General features: G+C 44.8%; 1 protein-coding gene across 5 annotated transcripts in view; it reads right to left on the minus strand.

The window, feature by feature from the left end:
* Positions 1 to 10761, minus strand: part of CWC22 (CWC22 spliceosome associated protein) — a 48487-nt gene extending 37726 nt beyond the window's left edge. For 3 of the 5 annotated variants that reach the window (XM_084814836.1, XM_084814846.1, XM_084814829.1), the window contains exons 1-6: positions 10701 to 10761; positions 8208 to 8328; positions 6648 to 6715; positions 4813 to 4929; positions 3896 to 4120; positions 2575 to 2703 (exon numbers count right to left, since the gene is read on the minus strand). In XM_084814836.1, coding sequence (XP_084670962.1) covers positions 2575 to 2703; positions 3896 to 4120; positions 4813 to 4929; positions 6648 to 6715; positions 8208 to 8234 — 566 coding nt within the window. In that variant the 5' untranslated portion in view covers positions 8235 to 8328; positions 10701 to 10761. Of the gene's footprint in view, positions 1 to 2574; positions 2704 to 3895; positions 4121 to 4812; positions 4930 to 6647; positions 6716 to 8207; positions 8329 to 9864; positions 10159 to 10260 lie in introns of all 5 variants that reach the window. The other 2 variants (XM_084814864.1, XM_084814855.1) reach the window with 2 other exon arrangements.
* Positions 10762 to 22272: the final 11511 nt, after the last annotated feature.

Below are 22272 nucleotides of genomic sequence, written 5' to 3' on the forward strand. Positions count from 1 at the left end.
GTCATAGACTTAGAATTAAAGATGTCTGAGTTTAGGAATTTTGAGTACCAGAACTGAACAGAGTTCAGACAAAAACCTATTTCTGTTTATAAGCTTTCTTCAACAGTAGAAATTTGGGAGGCAGGGGGTATTTTTCCACTGCTACTGTTAAAAAATTGGGAGTCAGCAATCATTGCCGATCTACTGCAAACCACCCAGTAGATCCAGATCTACATCGTGCACACCATGCTCTAGAGGACACAGGACTGGGAATTTAACCACAAATCCTACTTTATATAGTTCAACCATCTGAAAAGTTTTATTAGGTTTGTATCCTATCTTTCCCCCAAGGAATCCAGGGCACTGGACATAGTGAGCCTGAGAGTGGCTGGCCCAAGGTTACAGAGTGACCCAGTTCAGACAATCAAACAACCCATGGTTAACAAACCATGGGTTGTTTGTGAGTGTGCAGGAGCAAGCTGGCTCCTGCTTTGCTAAACAACCCAGCTGTTGTTAACCATGATGTCCAAACCCAGAACTCTGGGATGTTGAGGGTTGTTGTTGTCAACCATCCAGAGTTCTGGGTTCAGATGTCATGGCAAACAACCCAGGATGGAAGCTGAAGTGGGCAGGAGCCAGCAAACCGTGGGTTGATTGTTTGAACCAGATCAGTGAGTTCCATCCCTAGCAGAGATTTGAACTCCAGTCTTTACAGTCATAGGCTAACACTCTAACCACTATACCACACTGGCTCTACTAGGGAGCTGTAAAGAACTAATTTGTGTCTTAGTACAGCAGTCCTGTAATTTTTCTGGTTTCAAGGCAGGCTGTGGTAAGTAACCAGTTGCTGCACTTGGACCTCTATGAAGGCAGAAGGGTATATACGGGATGACTTCTTTCTGCCATCACTGACTGGACGAAAGGCATACAGAAATTGGGTAGGACGGGGAGCTGTAGCAGAGGACAGCCCTCCTGAAGCCATGCATGCTAGGCTGAAATTTGTAGGATGTCACGAGTAGCAATGCCTTAAGCAGACCTGAAATGCAGGCATATACAGTAAAAAAGGACTTCGGTAAGGAGACCTATTTTAAAAACTTAGGTTGACATATTAAAAGAAAAAAATAGTTCATATACTTTTGCAGCCTTATACATACAAACACATGCACAAGCTGCACCTCCATCCTCTACCACTCTCCCTTATTTCTCTCTCACACACACTCACACTGCCAACTAATCCTTGTAGGGCCACCACAAAAACCTAGAGTGACCCAGGGGCAGCCCCTAACATGCTAACTTTACTTTATTTGCCCAGTGTATGAGTGCCTAATGACAACAACTCTAAAGATATTCCATTAAAGATTACTGAAATGCAGAAAGGCCCACATACTGACTTCTAAAAGCCAATCCAAAGCATGCTCAAACTCCAGTCAAATTTCCAGGAGGAAGAGTGAAGCTGTGGGGACAGGCTTTGAGAAGGCTTTATAATATGACCTTGTTATCTGAACATGGGGGATATGCAGTCAAGTTGACAGTCTCAACTGATTTGGGTGATTAAGGAACATAGGTATACAGGTAGCCTCCAAGGTAAGGTCCAGGCCGTTTATTTCCCCACAGTATCACAAGAGAAGGGGCATCATATCAGTCCAGAGCACATAGGCTAAGCTAGACTGATAGAGGCAGAGCTTTCTTGCCCATCCTATAGCTGCTCCCAAACACAGCAGTGACCTGGCATCAGCTTCCCTGGACACAGAGGAAATACAGAATTCCTTCTCAGGTTACAAGTTGCCATGAACAGCTGCTTAATCACAGCACATGCAAACTAAGAGATAAAAGATGAGGATCTAGCTAATATTTACAGCTGAGACATCTACATGCTAATCCTCTTCAACTGTTACCTGTACTTCTTCAATAAAAGTAGAATAATGGCAGTTTAACAGCTAGAGATCTAGCTCCCACATGGATGGAGGTGAAGACTAAGATACCTCTCTGCAAAGGGTACAATGAAGTTCTCTCCAATGCTGTGCATTGTATTACTGTGTAGTTAACGCTAGTCTTTATCATTATTTTCTATTCTATCAGATCATTTTCCTCTAGCTGTAAACATTCATCACTCCCTAATCTCCCTGCCAACTCCCCCTGCCCTCAATTCTTTGTACCTATGCCCATTCACTCTAATGACTATAAACTCTGCTCATGGATCAGAAAACATTTGGTGTAATTAGCAGGACAAAAGGCAATTCCTTACAATTTAGCAACAAGGCTCATGATTTTTTAAAGAACTATCATTATAATTATACATTGCACAAATAGAAATTGCTTAGTATGCATGCTCTGTAAGGCTAAGCTCCAATTCTACACTGACTTTACCACTGAACTATAAGTCCATCTTCAATTACAAAGCCTGTAAGATAAGCATGATCAAAACATTCCAAGTCGAACAGGGCTGACTCCCACGTAAGTCTGCATTATACCTTAATCTTTCTGCACATCCATAAAACCCAAGAGAACATTAGAGAATACTTTTTACAAGGGGTACGAAACTTACTCCATAATTATAAGATGAGCAGAAGGTTGTAGTAAGTACTTGATGCTTACCTTCCTCTCACAATATTCTCTTGAAGGAGTTCATGGATAATATTCTCGATATTTGAAACATTCACCTTATTGATGAGGCCATTGATGGATTTCTTCAGGGCTTCCCAACTCATCCTTTGATATGCTAAACTGTTTTCAAAATATTACAAATTTACTTATGGAAAAAAATCAAAAGAACTAGATAGAAATGTATTGCTTAGTCAGCTTGAGTACTCAACACATTAACAGTGCAATCGTATGCATGCTTAGACAGAAAAAGAGTCCTGTAACTCCCAGCATTCCCCAGCTAGCCATGGTGGCTAGGGAATGCTGGGATTTGAGACACTTTTTTCTGTCTAAATATGCATATGGTTGCACATTGAAACACTTTTCAGGAAGCCTTTCTTGAGCATGGTGTGTAAAAGCTATCTACCTGTTTGCTCCCTCTTTAGTTTTACTAGACCAAGAAACTTTCAGAATTGTTACATCAAACAGCCTCACTGCCAATAAACTGCATGAACACTGAATAGCAATCTGCCTTTTGCAAAAGAAAGAAAGAAAAAGAGACAAAGCATATCAAGAGAGAGAATCAGGAAGGGCAAGTCTGGCCTCCAGCTGCATCTCACCCCAGCATGGCTCACATGAAGCTGGCATTTCCCACAACAAGAGATCCCAATTCGGATTAAGCAATCAGCTTTATTCTCATGTGAGAGTGTCATGATAATGACATAGCAATCAAAGCATGAGAATTTGAGGTACACAGATTTGTTTTTGGGTAACCTCAAACGCTAAAGCAGAGATGGGCAACTTATGACCCTCCAGACTCATATTCTGCTTGTGGGTTTCCCATGGGCAGCTGGTTGGCCATTATGTGAACAGAACTTTTGGTATGATCCAGCATGGCTCTTCTTATGTTTTGGCCTACAACTCCAGTCATCCCTCATCATTGGCTATGCTGACTAGGGCTGACAGAAACTGTAGGCCAACATTTCTGGAGGGCCACAAGTTGCACAACCCAGCTCTAAAGCAACTTCAGCATAAAGCCACACTGCACATATCTTCACAATGTTTCAGAGTTAAGAGGCCAAATGGGCTCCGCTATCATCACAGCTAGGATTTCCCTGTCACCAGCCATGCCAACCTGCAGCAGGATTCCCACGTCCCATCTCTACCCCCCATCCCACCCCCACTCTGTATTCCCAGTTCTTCCCTCTAAGGCAAGAGCTTTTGGCACACCAGCTTCCACAGATTGTTTGTGCAACAGTAGTTTAAAACTTCCAGTTTCTGATGATAGCTTTTATGAGTTAATGATAGATGTGAGATGAGTTTACATTTGACCCACCTATTTTTATCAGTGATTTGTGCTTGCATCATCCTAAGCTTTGCTGGAGGAATGTATGCACCCCCGGTGCGGGTAAGAATGGGATCCAAATCCTCTTTCTTCTTCTTTGGAGGGGGTTCATCATGAGGAAGAGACCTCGCTGCTGCATTTTTTCTGTCAGGTGAAGGGGATCTCCTGTATCTTCTCCAGTCAGATTCCTTCTCTCTTTCCTGTCTCTCTCTTCCCCTAAAGGTAGGAAAAGTCAACATATTATAAGATTATAAGATTTAATTATAATTTAATTTAATTAAAATTATTTAATTTAATTAAAGCATAAAAAGTTAAATACTCTGCCAATAATTGTTATTAGTTTGTACTTTCTTATTTTTAAGCAAAAACAAATTAACAAAAAACCCTGCTATGCACTAAACTAGGGATGGGGAACCTCTGGCCCACAGGCCTAATCCAGTCCATGGACGTTCCCATTTGGTTAGCGAAGCCCCCTTGTGGTCCTCCATATTGGAGATAACAGCAGGGATCTGGCTTTGTGCGCTGCTCATTGGTCCGATTAGGAAGATGAACAGCTTACGAAGCTGGCAACTCCAGGTGCTGGCTGACTGAGCAATCATGCTTGCCACACCATTCTGGATGACACACGACATGAGAAGAACGAGCCCAACACAGCCACTCCTCTGGTTACCAGCTGAGTCTCTTCTCTGGGGCAGAGAGGGGCATGGAACTCTGTACCTCTCTCTGCACAGAGTAAAGCAAAATGGGTGGGGCGGATGTCACCAGGGGCTTTCTGGGATGGCTCCATCCCCTGATGTCACCCAGCCTGTCTCATTGGTCTAGGGGGGTCAGGAGGAGAGGGACAGGCTCTCTACTGCTGAGCTAAACAATGTGAACATTTTTTTCCCCCAGCAGTACTTGACATTCACCTTGATTCTGTGTACCTGTCACCATAACGTCCCTTTTCAGAATATTCTCGGTCATGTCTGCTGTGATCCGAATAACCTTTGGCTTGTGGTGACTGAGACCTCCGACGTTCCACGAACCTATCCCAAGATTGAGAGCAAGACTTTGTTAGCAACTGTTTTTAAACACGAGAGCTAATCCACACATCGTGGCATTCATGTGTTATACAACTTTGGAACTTTTGGTATTAAATCTCTAATATGCAGCTTTCACCAAACATATATACAGTGATATGGGTTTTCCAGAAATGTTTGAATTGAAACATTTTCCAGAAATTTCCTATGCAAATTACAGTCAATTGTATAGTGTTATTTGCATCAGAAAAATTTCGGTTTGCATCAGAAAATTCTCTGATCCCCTAGAGAGCTATCTAATTTAGCATGTTTATTTTACTTGTATTTAGTAAATAACAAAGCTAAAGAAGTAACCCATGTTATTTTTTTTTGCCCCAATACACAAGTATTTGACTTTAAATATTTGAAGGGAAAAACTAAAGCACATGTGATTTAAATGTTATATTAAGTAGATTTTTTAAAAAATTGGAATACTTGTAAAAATTTTACGGCAGTAGCATGTACTTCCCTTACATACAAGAGAAAAAAGGTACCAAAAACTGTTGACACACCAATCCAGCTTTCCTCAACTTGGTGCTGGCCAGGGATGCTGGGAGTTGCAGGCCAACACATCTGGAGGGCACTAGGTTAGGGAAGGCCGTACAATCTTAGCAACCCACAGAACTGTGCTTGGTATGCTGACAACCACACATCTATTTCAACAGTCTTCAACATTCTCCCACTGAAGTTGCTGAATCACTTTCAGCTTCACTGTCACTGCTTATTAGTTCTATGTCACACTAAGACATTTATGTATCTCAATGAAATATATGTGTTCCCTCACATACTAGCTAGGGTTAATCATCTGGAAACATGGTTTACAACAATGAAACCGCCAAGTTTGCCTAATATTGTATTTGCAATTGGCATCTAGTCATTGTTACTAATGAACTTATGAAATGGAAAATATCCCGAAGAAAAATAACGTACTGAAAAGTTTTCTGCAACACATCACTGCATATATATCATCTCTCTAAACTTCTTTGTTGTGTAGAACAACCTGGAAAATGCTTATGATGCAAACACAATGGAAGAAAAGTTGACTATAACAGGGCCTTTAGTAGACAAGCACTGGAGTTTCTAGGAACCTTCCCTTCTGCTATTTGAGTCTGGTAAGAATGCCCCCTCCCCCCAAAACCTTGCATCAGGCAGATTTAAATTAAGCAAATCTGGTAACAAGAACTGATTGGGGTGGAGGTGAAGGATTCAACGACAACCATAAACTGATACACATATCAAATAGACTTATGGCATTGCTTTGGGCACTTCCTCCATGCTTTCAATTAAAAATCCTTTGGAAATAGATCTGAATGGGATCATAACACCTATTCAGGTGTTAGGTCTACCTGTGTTGAAAGAATGAGTAGAGAGGGAGGGGGGCCACATATGATGACCCTGCCCCTGACACCCCTATTGGCTCCACTCCTGACCATCGTGTGTGATGGGAGATTTTAAGTGCATTCAGTTCAATGTGCTTATAATTTTCCCTGCAATTAGGAACCCTGATAGTACCGTCCTGCTCAACCGAGGAGGTCAGATATGGGCTGGTATGTGCAGGGGACTTTGCAGCCAACGTCAGCATGCACAGCTCTACTCCCGCTCCATGGGTTGTACTTTGAAATACTTGAATAGGGTTCCTTACTGAATTTTAATTACATAGGGTAATTATTTTTTTAAGTGTCTACCTGTCTTCTGGGGAAGAACTCCTCTGGCGAAGATTGTAAGCTTCCTTCCTTTCATAACCCGAACCAGACTTTAAACACAAAGGAATATTTCAGTTAATCAATATAAATTTAGGTATTTCAAGCACAAAAATACCAGACAAGAAAAAAAGAACAGCATGCGGCTTCTGTGCACCTCACAAGTTTTGTTTCTTGCCCAGCTTTCCCCCTCCCACCAAAGCCCACATCCAAAAAAAGCTGTTCCTGAAGTTTGGGGGATGCTCTGGAGGGGATTTAAACTTAGGCAAAAGACTGCAGTCAGAAAGAAAAACTGACAGCCCCTCCCACCGTGAGCTGAAGCACTTCCCACTTACATATGGAGCTGTTTGGATTCTAGCCACTGGGTTTAAAGAATGTGGTGGCATGCAGATACAGCACCTCCAGTTATACCGTTAACATTTCCTGCAAGCTGTTTTTGTATGACTATTTCTCTGTGTCACACACACACACACACAAATGTAGTTGACAATATCAACCAGCTTCTCACAATTTAGTATTGTTGGACTAGAACTGTTCTCCACAAAATACCATTTTTACATCACACACAAATGCACACTCAGAGTGACTAAAGTCTGGGCCTCAACCATATTACATTCAGTGACAATGTTTCAAATAAACCACTTAATACTTGGATTTTTCTTCGTATGTTGAATTCCTTCAGAGGCTCAGACTACTTCACACAGAGGGATAAATGGCTTACACCATTATATGTGAAAATAGCACATCGATTTCCCACATGTACATCTGACCCTTCTTGGGCAAAGTGCTGTCGCTCAGTGGTGGGTGGTGCTCAGTGGCAGAGCACTTGCTTTGCATGCAAAAGGTCCCAGGTTCAATCCTTGGCATATCCATGCAGGGCTGGGAAAGACCCTTGTCTGCAAACCTTGGAAACTGCTGCCAATCAGTCTAGGCAATGCTGCGCTGAATGATCAGATTGGATATACGGCAGCTTCCTGTGCTCTACATGGAAGCCACAAAAAACGCATTGCCACCATCACCGGGGCTAACTGCCAACCAAATGAAGCCCCCGAATTGCTGCACTGGCATCAAGGAGCAAAAGCAGCCGTTGCCTATCAGCTTGTGCTCCTACTGGGTTCTTGTTTTAACAAGAAGAGTTCATGGCTCCCAGCGAGTGGGTGAGTGAGCAGGTGGGCAACCAGCATCTGATGCTCTTCCTCCACCACCTGCTTTCCCTGTAGCAGAAAGAAGGCACAGCAGCAGCCACCGCTGGCTACCGACTCGCCTGCCCTTTCCCTCTGGGTGGTTTTTACAACAGGGGTTGCAGTTTCCAGGACACACACATTTTTCCATGGACAAAAAACTTCAAGGAGAGGCCAGATGAGGGAGTGGACTGCTCCTCCTCTTCCTTTCCCATCCACTCTCCACCACTTCAAAGTAGGAGACACCATCCATATCTGGACTAAGAGATGGGGGCTTCCTGAGTGTCTTCCCTGAGACCTGCGAAAATCTTGGAGCCAGCACAGAATACATCTTTTTCCAAAATTAAAATGGGAAAATACTTACATTCATCTGTGCCACTCCACTCTTCATCTTTTCTTCTTAATTCAAGATCTCGGTTACTAATATCAACGTACAAAAATCAGTCTGGACAATCGTTGTTATTCTTCCAGCAAATACAGATCATCTATAAAGAAAAATAAATAATACTTTCTGAAATTGTTAAGAAAACATTTTGAAAACTAATCAGCCACAAACTAATATTACCATTAACAAAAATGAAATCACCTGTTTTGTACAATTAATACATTTGGCTAGTCTCTTTTAATCTAGCATTGTCTCTTATACGTTTTTCCACATAAGGATCTAAACAAGTATCCTTGGTAATTTACTACCACCCAACAGGAAATTGTGGCAGTTCAGCCCCCATCATCACATATTACCCAAGTGGAATGAGGTTTTAGGTATGGCTTGCATGGAACATGCTTGGGCACATGTATAATGAATGGAGCACTATGTCAAATGAATTCTCAGGTCATTATTATTAATTAATATCATTATTTATTAATCAATTCTTATACCACCTACCATATCTAAAGATATCTCTAAACAATTTACAGAATCTAGATTAAAATACATTCCAATAAATACAAAACTCAGTTAATTTTTTTAAAATATTTGAACTCAAGCTAAAAGCACAATAATTAATAAACAAACTAACTGGGCAGCACAATTATTCAGGGAAGGCTTGGGTGAACAGATGTACCTTGAACAGGTGCCTAAAACGCCTGTTTTATTCTGACCAATGCATACACATTTAGAAGGTGTAACTAGAATAAGAACCACAACTAGAGAACATACCTCTATTTCTAAAGCTATGTTATCTTATTTTAGAGAACAGACTGTTAAATGTCACCATCAGTAGCAACATGCATTAGGAAAACATTCAAACCTGCGCCCAGCCTCTAGAGTTCACTAGGACAAAACTAAGAAAGGTGGCTCATCTTTCACCATCAATCTTGTCCTCCAATTTCACTTGGCAACAGCTTGTCTCCATAGCAAGCACCCCCTTAAAATTTTAATTGCATGTTCCTTATTTAGACCTCCACACAACTTTCCTTTGCATAGGAAAGTTTTCAGTTTACACTGGAAAATGTGCTGATGCCCTAGAGCAAGGCTGGGCAACATGTGGCCTTTCAGATGTTTTGGCCTCCAACTCCCATCATCCCTCACCATTGGCTATGCTTTCTAGAGCTGATGGGAGTCATAGGTCAAAAAGTCTGGAGGGCCACAAGTTGCCCATCCTTGGCCTAGAGAGACCTAATGCAGTTTACTGTTTACTTGTATTTCATAAACAAAGCTAAAAAAAAGCACGTACTTCCCTTACCTTGTTTAAATTTAAGAAAAAACAGAGGTTTGGAAGCTGACACGCTAATTAATTTTAGCAACCCAAAGAACTGTGCATTATATGCTGACAACCCCTCACGTATTTCAATAGAGTTCAACGCTCTTCCACTAAGGGCACCTTCAGTTTTGCTGTCATTACTTATTAGTTCCATGTCAAATAACTTTATTATTGGAACTGAAGTTACATTTGGCATACAGTTTAAAATAACAAAGATAATCATCATCATACAAAACCCTTTGAAGCCTGGAAGCGGCAGCCATAAAATCACTAAAATTTAGGAAAGCCATCAAAACACCGCTAGCAAGCGTATGTTACCTGCAAGGGGAAAACTGTTGCCAGGAAAACAGCTCCTACCCTCATTCTGGGCAGACCTCCCCATTCAATGAAGGACTTGCCGCAGGCCTAGCTTGCAGCAAGCGTGGTGTAGTGGTGAGAGTGCTAGACTGGGAGCCGGGAGATCCGGGTTCTAGTCCCCACTCGGCCATGGAAGCTCACCGGGTGACTTTGGGCCAGTCGCAGACTCAGCCCAACCTACCTCACAGGGTTGTTGCTGTGAGGATGAAATGGAGAGGAGGAGGATTGTGTACGCTGCTTTGGGTTCCTTAGGAGCTAAAAAGGCGGGATATAAATGTAACAAATAAATAAATGGCTTCTCCTGAATCTCCCCCTCTTTGCAACAGAAAAAGCATATTGCCAATATAAGCGGCTTACAGCTTGTTCTGAGGCGACATGTGTGGAGCTGTTTGCAGTAAATGGTTTTACAGCGGCACTTCTTCTGAGGAAGAGATGGAGGGTGGCGGGGAACCCAGCGAGGGGAGGCGCGAAGTAAAGTTTTATCGCGGCAGGGCTGAGCGGGGCAAGCAGCTGAGCCCTGCCCGGCGGGGGCTTTCGCATCCCAAGAGGCGGCGTCCCACAAGAATGGGCTCGGCGGGAGGAGCAGAAGCAACAGCTTCGAGGCGAAGGCCGCCGAGCAGCGAGGCTCGCGCAGAAGGGAGCCAAGGCAGCGCCAAGCGGCCGCTGCTTCCCCCGACTCCTTCCCCGGGAACCGACGGGGAGGGAGACGAGCCGAAGAGCCCGGCGAGGGGAGGCCCGGCCCGGCCCAGCGCGGGCGCCCCACTCCCTTCCTCCCACCTCCCTTCCTCCCCGCTTACCTCCACCGCCCGAGCTCCGCCATAGCGCGCGCCCCGATACGACAAGGACGCCGCTTCCTCTAATTCGTCCTCCAATCGGGGACAAGACGAAAGGCGGGACTTCCGCGGGGAAGTGCGTTGCCCGGTTCCCCCTTCTTCTGAAGTGTTATTATTTGCTTACTTCTGGCGCTCGCTGGCCCGGCTGCCTCTAAGGGGACGCGAGGCCCGAGCGAGGCGTTTTTCGAGGGATATTCCGACCCCACACGGTGGCCGTTGAGGGGTTCGGGGGGGGGGGTGCGCGCGCGCGCGCTCTGACGTCACCCAAACGGTGGCTAATGGTGGTCGTCAGTTTGACTGGGAAACTACAGTTCCCAGCCTTCTCTGCCGCCAGTACGAGGCTGACTACGTTTCCCAGCGCTCCTTGCGGTCGCTTGCTGTGGAGCGCGAACTCTCGAGATCAGGAGGGGTCCCTTCAGATGTTGCTGGACTGCCGCTCCCATCAGCCGTAGCGGGCATAGCCCGTGGTGAGGGCAGCTGTAGGCCGGCGGTAGCTGGCGGGCCCCTGCGGAAGGCGCTGCTGCGTCGCAGTATTCTGAGCAGGCCTATGAAACTGAGGCCTGCCGCCAAGGCGGGGGTTGATTCCCTGTGGAGGCAAAGCTGTAAAAACGTAGTGTAGGGCTGCCTCTTTCTTTTTCTTGGAAGGCTCAGTGGCTGTCTTGACATTTGTGTGATACAGGCAGAAATCTAATAGAGGTCTTTTCCACCATGGGGATGCAGGGATGGGGCAATTTATATTAACCTGTTGAATTTCTGCCTGTTGCGCAATTTCCAAACGCACAGAAGCTGTAGCCCTGGCTTCCCTAAACTGTTGCCCCCCAGATGTGTTGGACTGCAAATCCCAGCGGGGATGCGGGGAGTTGTAATCCAACACATTAGAGGGCACCAGGGGTTTATATCAACGTCATCTTTATAACAATGGAGTGAAAAGTGCATTGGATTATTATCCAGATTTTCATGGAATTAGCTTTGGTCCATCAGGGACTTACAAAGCATGAAAAGCTGAGTGTACCGTACCTTTAAAATCCAGTTTTTATGGGCCACACAGCATTTGAAAGGACCATGTTTCTGGGTTGGGTGCAGGGGGTAGAACTGAACGTCAACAAACAGGCAGGGGCATAATATCCAACATGACCATCGGAAATTAAATGTTCTATAGCACAGTAAGTGGATAGTAAATAGCCAACACTCCCCTAAATATTTAGGATGGGGGAAAACAAGTGAACCTTATGTACATTATTGTTTCTTTAAAAAACGTTAAGTCTGTATGTTTAAATGGCAAGTGAAATAAGTGTGCATTGCGATCCTATGCATGTTTACTCAAGAGTAAGAAAACCCACTGTTTAATAGGGCTTACTCCCGTTTAAGTGTACATAGGATAGCAGCCTCAGGCTTCTGGCAATCATTTATGAAATAAAAATAATAGAACTCTATCTCACAGCGATGTTGTGAGGTTGGTAAACATCGCAAAGCACTGGGCTGTAGAAATGCTTGAAAATAATGTTAGTCGGTTTTCAGACTTTTAGCTTTATTTTTGCTCCCTTTATATTTCTTACTTCAGAGTCAATAGCTAAACGATTATCATCTTAAGCATTTTGCAAACAAGCTGTTGGGCGGGTGTGGGGCAGGCTTAGCGCAAAAAGCCCAAAATCTCATCCAAAGTTGTGAGAAACATCAGGAATAGAAAAATATGGTAAAGTAATATAGCTGTACACCTTTTCAAGGAACTATTATTTAGACAGTTTTTGTCTGTGGCAAGTATGCTGTGTTGCTAATTAGCATTTGCATTTGAACACAGTGAGATGTTGATGAAATTGCCACAATTCAGTAGTCTTGCAGAAGCACTAACTGTTTTAACACCTATCTCAAAGGAGGAAATATAACACTTATCTCCTCAGATGCTAAAGCTGTAAACCATTCTGCTGATGGAGCAGCAGGCGTTTTCACTGCAAGAATGCGACCCCCTGCATTTTTTCCTGAAAGGCGAGACCAAAGATGCTATGGTATACAAAAACCATCTTTGGAAATCTGGCTTAGAAAGAGAGAAGAAAGATTTGTTTGCAAATTCTCTTACTGCAGCAGATGGCATAAAATGTGCCTTTCCTTTCACTGTACTCCTACGTCCTCAAGTCATTTTGCCACTAGAAACACCATTTTACTGAGGTCAGCAGCAACGAAACATTTCCCAGCACCTCAAACTGTTGCAAGGCATGCTTATCCACATACTGTTTTTAAACCTGCTCAAACTTTTCTGCTCAGTCATTACCTCTGATTTTTCAGGGATAAAAATAAAGGCCACATTTGTAACTTCCCTGTTCCCATAGCAAGGATCACTGCCCAAGGAAGGCTTCCACCTGTCCTCTGGAACCACCATTACACACTACTAAAGGTTCTGTTCCTTTTGCCTTATGTTGTATTCTTATACTAAGAGTTTGAACTTCACTGAACTTCAAAGCCAAAAGCCTCTTTATCTCCTTTGGATTAAAGAGATACTAGAAAATTTTGAGTAGTATCCAACAGTGTCATTCCGCTGGCATGGGTGATGTTGCACTAGCAGAAACTACATACATAACTATGTGCAAAGGGAGAATCCAACTAAAGTTATGCTTGGGCAGCTGTTTGTGCAATCACCCCACTAATGGATCTTGGTTCTGGTTGCGCAAGGTCCGCTACCACACCTCTTTACTGCTTGTCCAAGGTCTGCTAGTGCATCCCCTACTGTTTGTGCAAGGTCTCCTAGCGCATTGTGTAACCGGTTGTGCAAGCCCTGTGTTGCAAGCCCTACTAGAATGCATCATATGGTAGCATGTTCTACTAGCACAATGCACGCTACTTGCACAATGCGCTTTGCTTGCCCAAGCTCCGCTGGTGTGTCTTGGTTCTGCTTGAGCAACCAATAGCTTTGGTGAGGTTGTTCAAGAGCAATTTGATTTGGCAGAATGACACCACTGGATACTGCCCACGATTCTACAATATGTTATTGACACTTAAAAAAAACCTCTCAGTAGATGCACGGTGTAAAACAGCTGGCTGTGCACCACATAGCATGGTCTTGATTAGCTGTAGCAGCTGCAGTATGTGGAATAGCAGGTGATGCACAATACTGTGTTGTTCAGGTACATATATTTTGATGCATGTGCAATAGAGACAAGGGGTGCTTCCTAACGGAGGGCTCCTACTACTAACAATCAAAATACATTGTGGAACTATTCTGTCTTTTCTTCCCTAACAGATTTTTTCTGATAAGAAAAAAAGATGGGAGACATGGTAGGTGGGCTACAAATTAACAACCATCTTGTCTGGGCCCGTCCATAAAATGCCACACATGAGGCACTGTGATTACATTATAAATGCCTCACCCAGAAACACCCATGGTGCATCCTCCTGCCTCAGAAATGTAGGTGCTCGAGACTGGCAGAGGGGGATTGAATCCTGAAGAATGACAACTCTAACTAGTCACATTAATAAAGTTTTAATAAGGCATCCCCCAAAGGCAAAAACACTGGTCAGGGACACAGTCCAGGTCAGGGTAGGCAATCTGATGCCCTCCAGATGTTTTGGACCACAATTCCCATAAGCCCCAACCAGTATGACCAAAGGAGTTGTAGTTATGGGAATTGTGGTCCAAAACACCTGGAAAGCACAGGTTGCCTACCCTATATTCAAGAAATGGGAACCGTACCTAGTAAAAACAATGCTTGGCTGGATTTTTGATCTGTAGAATCCAAAGCCTGGCCTATACAGACAGACATTTTTGTCAGTTATTCCTGGTGAAGAGGACATGCCAGGTGTGAAGGGAAGGAGCAGGCTGCCCTAATTCCCAGGAGTAAGTAGGCTGCCACCACCTCTTACGTCTACCTCAGCCTGAGCCAGGGGACTCTCAGGCCTTGCAGGACACCCTTGAAACTTGGGAATGGGGGGGTCAAACTGCCACATCTTATTTCCAAGCCTCAAGTCTGAAACTTCAAACAGTAGCTATTAACCAAGCGGAAGGCTCTGGATTTAGTACTTTCCTTATTTGGAAGGAAGCGCAAACAAACCTTGAGGTAGGTGATTATTTCCAAAGGGAAAGGGAATAAAAGGCATACAAGAACCAGAGTACATTTTAAAACAATGCTTCAAGGTGAAAACAACAAAGCTTACCTAAACCTGCTTAAACCGTAAGCATGGGTCTTCAAATAGGGCAGAACCAAACAGACTTATGTGGAGTCTAAAGCAAAGGCAGAAGTTGAAGATCTCTCACCCCCTGATTTTATGCTCACACATCTAGCAACTCTAAGGAGATCCCTGTTATCCAATCACAGGCTTGGCTAAGACAATTTTCCCAGGGACCCAAGGGCTGTGTGAAAATTCCTATAGGAACACAGCTGAGATCACTCAGTCCAATTAACTAGGTCATGTCACGTGGGGTGTCTCTACCAAAGATTTACCCCAAGCTGGCTGCGTGTTGAGGTTGTCAGGGATAGATGACATTGTGGCCATCCAGCAGCCACCCTGGAGCTTATCAGGGAAAAACCGGATTTCCTGAGACTGCTTAAAGTCCGATTCTTTTCCTGAAGTCGGGTTCTCTGTGGTATAGCTGTTGTGTTCCCCAAACCCCGCATTTACCTCGGGTATGCTAGCCCAGCCCAGGGGTGTGCCTTGACCCCGGTCAAGGGATGTTTCCTGTTCCCTGTATTTCCCCACACAAACCAATTAGTGTCTCCTCAGAAGTAACTCCCATGAGGCTTGCACACATCAGAATTTACAGAGATCCCCTCAATTGAAATACAGATTTAAAGCACTGATTCTCTGAAGCCAGTAATGTGCTTTACTAAACCTGCGATTCTCCATGGCTTGGTTTATTGCCTCAGGAAGTAACTACTTCACACCTTCGTTATAGAGATTCTACGGTTAGAAGGGGGGCTGGCTTCCCATCCCTGTGTCCCCTCCTCCCTCTTTCCCAGCACAAGCATATGTGTGTCTACTCAAAAATAACTCCCATTGTGCTCAATGAGGCTTGCTCTGAAATGCAAGTGCATCTGGAGTTTCAGGGGAAAGGAGAAAGTGTGGGGGGGAAGCCTCTCTTACTGGTTGAGCAGCCTCTGCCAGTCAGATGACGTTCACTCCACCACCACCACCCCGGAAGTATGTTCTGTGAAGTGATTTTTACTGGTGCGGAGCGCTCGCTTGTGGAGCCCTGCATGGACCAAAGCTCAGCAAAGCTGATTCCTTTTTAAAAATCCAGTACTCCTCCATTCACTTCTTCATTGTCTTGGCCTAACCTTGAGATCTCTCCAGAGAGCAATGCACCACCTGTGTGTGCGTTATGTGCCACTTTAGTTGGGCAAAATGGAAACTCACGGACTGTTGGGATACAGAAAGAAAATGGAGTTCTTGATAGGGATGTCGGAGAATTTCTCCACGAATCTCCGGGAGGCCGAATGCCAACGCATTCGGCCCCCTGAAATTGGTGGAGAAATGGTTTGCCCCCCCGCCCCCCCCCCCCGGGATGGGACTTACCTTTGTCGAACGTCCCTGGCGGCGGCGGTGTGGTGGCGGGGCGGCGGTGGCGGCCGGTCTTCCGACTGGCTGCCACCGCCACCATTTCCAAGTAAAACAACAACAACAAACGTGATAGGCTACGTAAAGATTTACGTAGCCTATCACGGCTAGATTTTAAAATAACACCGTGATAGGCTATGTAAATGTTTACGTAGCCTATGACGGCTGACTTTGGGGGGGCGCCCATGGGCCACAAACAAAAACAAAAAATGTGCGTACGCAAATGGCGGCGGCCATGGCCACCGCCATTTGCGTTCCTTATTTGGGCACATGTAGTCTACGTAAACATTTACGTAGACTACGGCGAAAATAAGGCCAACGCAAATAGTGTTGCCCTTATTTTCGCCGTAGTCTACGTAAATGTTTACGTAGACTACATGTGCCCAAATAAGGAATGCAAATGGCGGTGCCCATGGGCACCGCCATTTGCGTATACGCTTCCCCGCCCCCCAAAGTCAGCCGTCATAGGCTACATAAACATTTACGTAGCCTATCACGGCTGACTGCAGGGACGCAAATGGCGGCGGCTACAGCCGCCGCCATATGCATCCCGGCAGGAGATGAGATTTGTGGCCGGAGGGACGGGGCGCCTCCCCCCGGCCAGAATTTCTGTCGGAGGGACGGGGCGCCTCCCCCCCGGCCAGAATTTCGGCAGGGAGGGATGGGGCGCCTCCCACCCCGCCCAGAATTTCTGGGGGAGGGACGGAGCGCCTCCCCCCCACTGCGAAGCAAACTGTGGGACCAGGTAAGGGACTTTCGTCCATCCCTAGTTCTTGACCCTAGGCAAGACAAACACAATATTTTATCTCCTTTTCTACTTCCCCTGCCCTTCCTTTCTTCTGCTCTTTCTACAGATGATTGCAAAGGAATAAATTTCTAAACACAAACAAGGAAGGAATGTAGCTACCAGGATACATCCCTTTTTCTTAGAATAACAGCATTGCAATGGCAAACAATAATAAACAGCCATAAGAAAGGCTTGCTGGCTGAATAGCTTCTCCCATTCTCTCTTGGGAGGGGTGAGGATGCCCACCTCCAAAGGACTGCCCCTCCCAGTGCTGCATCACCACATCTGGCAGCCTTTCTATCTGCTGCCCAGAGGAGGAGGCAAGGCAGCAGGGGCTGTGGTTCCTTGTCCTTGTCCATTCATTCTTGATTGTGCCAGGAATGATAGGCCAGGTGTGATGGTTACTGCCCGCCTTGCCACCCTCACCGCTCAACTACCTGCGGCTGGCAACACTAGCCTGGAACACCTGCCACCCCACATCTCTGCCGACACAACCTAGTAAATCTAATGTAAATGCAACTCATTTACACCAGGATCAGGCACCATCTGGAGAACAGTTTTAATAAGCTCTCTTTAACATTAACACATGCTGGCAGTGCCAGGTCCCGAGACCAGATGCTTTCCCATTCCTTGGTATGAGAGATGGGGATTTCCATGTTCCAGTCAGCTGAAGAACCTGGTAGTTACTTAAATTTACAGTTCTAAGTTTTATATTATGGGCATATATGTGCTAGTAATTTGCTTCTTCATAAGGCTGCCACAAACCTGCTCTCCAAGCTCCTGTACATAAGAGTAGGTATGCTGTCAAGCATTTAAATACATTTTTGTTGATCAGTTATCTGTCTTTTAACCAATCAGTCACATTATCAATCCATCTGTGTATTGTTGGAGCCAGAAGCCAGGTGCTTTTCTTGAGATGTGTGAGGTGAATTGCAACTTAATAAACTGAAGGCGAACAATGGGTTGCATCCAACGTTAGTCTAACTTAAGTCCCATTCATTTCAACAGTAAGTAGGACTAATGTTGGATACAACTCATTCATTGTTATCTGGAAAGACCATCTTTAATATTTCATTTTGGTTATCACTAGACCTACCATAGCTTCAAAATTGAATTGGTGTCCTTAGTTCCCAAGACCACCAATTGAAATTTAACCCCATTGATTAATCAGCTCAAGCTGTGGCTGATCTACTGATGAGACCAGGGGTGGGGAATGACCTTCAGAATGACCTTCCCATTTCAGAGAAGCTCTTGAGGGCCGCATGCCAGTGGTGGGTGGGGGCAAAGAGAAAAGGGGAGGGGCCAAAAATGCCAGCCTATTGTAGCTTAAAGCTCTTACTGCCAGTCACTGAGCCTTAGGAAAAACATTGCGACCTCTTAGAATAGGGGAAAAACTGCACAAAAGCTAGGACTCCAGCAAATGATCAGTGGTTGGTGGAAAGGGGGTGTAGCCATTTGGGAAACTCAGGAGGGCCAGATTGGGACCCCAGGAAGAGCAGATTTGGCCCCCTGGCCTGAGGTTCCTCACACCTGCTCTATTGTGTAAACCAGCCTTCCCCAACTTGGTGCCCTCTATATGTGTTAGACTACAAATCCCATCACCCACATCCACCCTGGGGTAACAGGAGTTGTAGTCCAACACATCTGGAGGATGCCAGGTTGCTGTAAACTACCATTATGTTGTACTAGCACAATTTTTTTAATGGTGCATTGGCATGCCAGAGAAAGCAAAATATCCATGGGGAGTTAGTTCATTTCCATAGGATTTTAGTGGCCACCAACCATATACTGAAATTTGAATTGTCAGTATAAGCACAGTGCATATCTTGGGTTTTTTGTGCACAAAAGCTGGGAAACTAGCAAGTGACTGGTAGTTGGGGGAAAGAGGATGGGACCAGAGGATTAAATTCCCAGGCCCTCGGTTTCTCACCCCTGGACTTATTAAAACTTGCAGCCCTATTGTTAATATAATATATATTAGGGTTATATTTCCCTTTCAAATTGTATTTGCTTGGTAAACATAGTACTATAGGTTTGTTTGTTTTGAGATGACTCCTAGATCATTACAGGCTAGCTAATTAGGGCCTATGTGCAGTTTAATACTTAGAGGTTTGCCTTAGGAAAAAAAAAATACAATGTGGTCTTGGTCGATATTCATGTGTTTGTATATATTTATAGGCCACTTCTCCACATGAGGGCTTCACAATGGCTTGCAGTATAACCCCGCTACTCATTTTTAGCTATTTGTGCTGACAGTTCCATTAGCTAGTATCCAGCTGTATTTGTGTTCCACATACGTAGGTGACATTAGGATCACAAGTCTATTGAGGAAACAGGGCTCCCCATCTGGCAAATTTCTGGCCTAGAACTTTGGTCATTTCCAATGTGATGATGTTTCAGAGCAAGTGCAAATGCAGTGTTCTTCCTGTACCTCTGTATCTCCACCTTGACTGACATAGAGCTTTTTCTACATGAAATCAGCTGTATCTACTTTTGGTTTCATCACAGATTGAGGTCTGTGCACTACCCAAGGAACATTTCCTTTCCTGCTTTTCTGTTACATAACCTCTAGGTGGCACTGTGGTATAGCAGAACAGTGCAAACACACAAGAAGAAATTGCAGTTTCTTTCTCTTTCACAGTTAAGGGCACAATCCTATGGGGATAGGTGGCCGCCTCCGAACTCGGAGGTGACCGCCTATCCAGTGCAGGGCAGGAGAAGCACAGAGGGGATTGTTCTGTGCTTCTCCTGCCCTGCATTTTTGGCTAGACAGATGATTTTGGCTGTCTAGCAGCGGGATGACGGAGTGGGAGAGGAGGCTTCCGGACAACACATAGGATATATCAGCATTTCTGCCTTCCCTGCCCCGGAACACCCCCCGGAACGCTCCATTTTGGCCGCTCCGCGCTCCTCTTCTGAGCATGGAGTGCGTGGCCATTCCACGCTACTTGCGAGACAGCGCAGAAGGGGGGAAGGTCAGTTCTCTGGGAACTGACCTCAGAGGTCGGTTCCTGGAAACCCACATATCCTATGGCCGTCTAGCCGCTGACTAGCAGCCACAGGATTGCTCCCTCAATGTTGCATTTTCCTTGCTCTAAAAAAATTCACTGAAAGTGCTAGTTAGACATGAAAGAGAAACTGGAGGGTCATGTCATCCACTAAAGAACCCATAAACATCCGTGAGTAGGGAATGATGAGCACATGATAAATGCCTTGGGTAGAAAAGCCCATAAAACAATACACGGTCTAGGTAAGGGAGCAATCCTATGTCCCTTAGACAGCATCTGGAGGGCATAGGATTTTTCAGATTCCTGGCTCCACACCCAAAGACAAGGTTTTGGGCTCAGAGCCACGAAATTGTGCTCTCTGCCTCCTCCTCCTTGTAGCTGGTGTGGAGAGAACAGTACTGGCTGCCTCTCCGCGTTCAGTAAATGGAACGCAGAGGTGGGGGGGAAGGAGGCATTCTTTGGGGCAGGGAGGGGAAGAGGCTGGGGCGACTGGCTTGCACCTTTTCCTAACACCACCCCAGTCTCCTTGCCTCCTTCTCCCTGAAGCCTCTGCTAAACAGGCGAAATTGTTCATCTAGCTAAAATGCAGCGCGGGAGGCACAATAGGATGCTCATAAGCCTCCAAGTTCAGGGGCTTACAAGTACCTAAGTTACTAATAACAGGACAGCTTACATATATCCCAGGTAGGGGAACATGTGGAAGTTCTATTCCAGACAAGGTGAAGATGCAGAGGAACAGGAAGCATAGCACTCGATGTCTCCTGTTTCTTCTACATCATCAAGTCCAGTGCTGCCACTACTTGATATGAAAATGCACTTTGATGTCTGATATCCACATTCTTCTTCAGGGAGTAATAGAAATACCTTAATATAGAATGTTCCACATTAACCTGTTTAAATCATGATGTATTAACTTGTGTTTGGCCGGGCCACCTGGTACCATGTCATGTCTAATAAAACAGACTGACAGGGCATTATGTTACTCAGCATAGCCAGATGTTTTTGGAATGGATTAAAGGCAAGTCACATTCTGTAACATAAAATAAAATGGTGCTGCTACTTTGTGCTTCAGTGTTTAACTGTGATGCTTTAAGTAAATCTGAACTGAAACAAAATGACTTTGCTTGTCCTTAATGAAACATCAGGTCACTCTTGTGGGGTTGCCGAATAGCAGTTAGATGGTTAATCACTTAGTTTTGAAATGGTGCCCTGGAATTAAACAATTCTCTATCTTGTCTCCTTTGAGTCATCTAATCCAAGTGTTTGTGACCTTGTTTTCTGCTGATTTTATACCAGAGTAGTTCAACTGACTTATCGGAATGATGCCCTTACTCCTGATTTATGCTGATGTAATTGAAGGCAGAATTGGCTTGTGCATTTTTAAAAAGAAGAGAGTGCTTCCGTGCAATTTTAAAATAGCGCCAGCTGGCTGATTGACAACCGTCTATTACAGCAGCAAGAAGAGAAGTTGCAGCTCCCCATCTGTAAGAGGGGAAATCACATATGCCACAGGGCAGTTGCAAAGAATGTGATAAAGATGGTAGAAACAAACAAACAAACAAACAAACAGTTCTGCTTAAGAATTAAACAGAAATGTTGGAATTAAACAGGATCTTATGAGCAAGCCCGGATCAGGCGCAAGGGTCCCAAGGGCTGGTGTAAGGACATGCCACTGGGTAACCAAAGACTTTATTGGTGCAGCAGCCATGGGTGCTGTTGTATTGGTGCCTCCCCTGTACCATGTAAGGAGCTTTCACTGCCCTTTTGTTTTGAGCCATCACTATCTGGCTTTCAGGGTTTTCAGTGGCCCAAACTTGCATTAGCTACAGGATACTGCTTTTAAGCAGAGCCTGTGTCATTTGGTGGGTACAGGGTGGGACCTAGGACTCAGAAGGCTACAGTTCAGATCTCACATAAAACTGAAACCCTCACATCATTTGCTAAAGCCTTATCTGAATGTCTGCAGACCCTTCCTCATTCCATCTCAAGATTGTGATCATGCTGATACCATGGCTTCGCTTAGAAAAAAGGCAAGGAAGGGGAGACAAGGCAGAGGTGTACAAAATTATGCATGGTGGACAGGGAGATATTTTTCTCCTTCTCATAATGCTAGAACCTGGGGTCATCCCATAAAGCTGATTGGTGGGAGATTCAGGACAGATAAAAGGAAGGAACTCTTCACACAGCACCTAGTTAA

The sequence above is a fragment of the Heloderma suspectum genome, chromosome 1 (assembly GCF_057233095.1).
Source record: "Heloderma suspectum isolate Gila_16-S chromosome 1, 16-S_ref, whole genome shotgun sequence".
NCBI lineage: Eukaryota > Metazoa > Chordata > Lepidosauria > Squamata > Helodermatidae > Heloderma > Heloderma suspectum.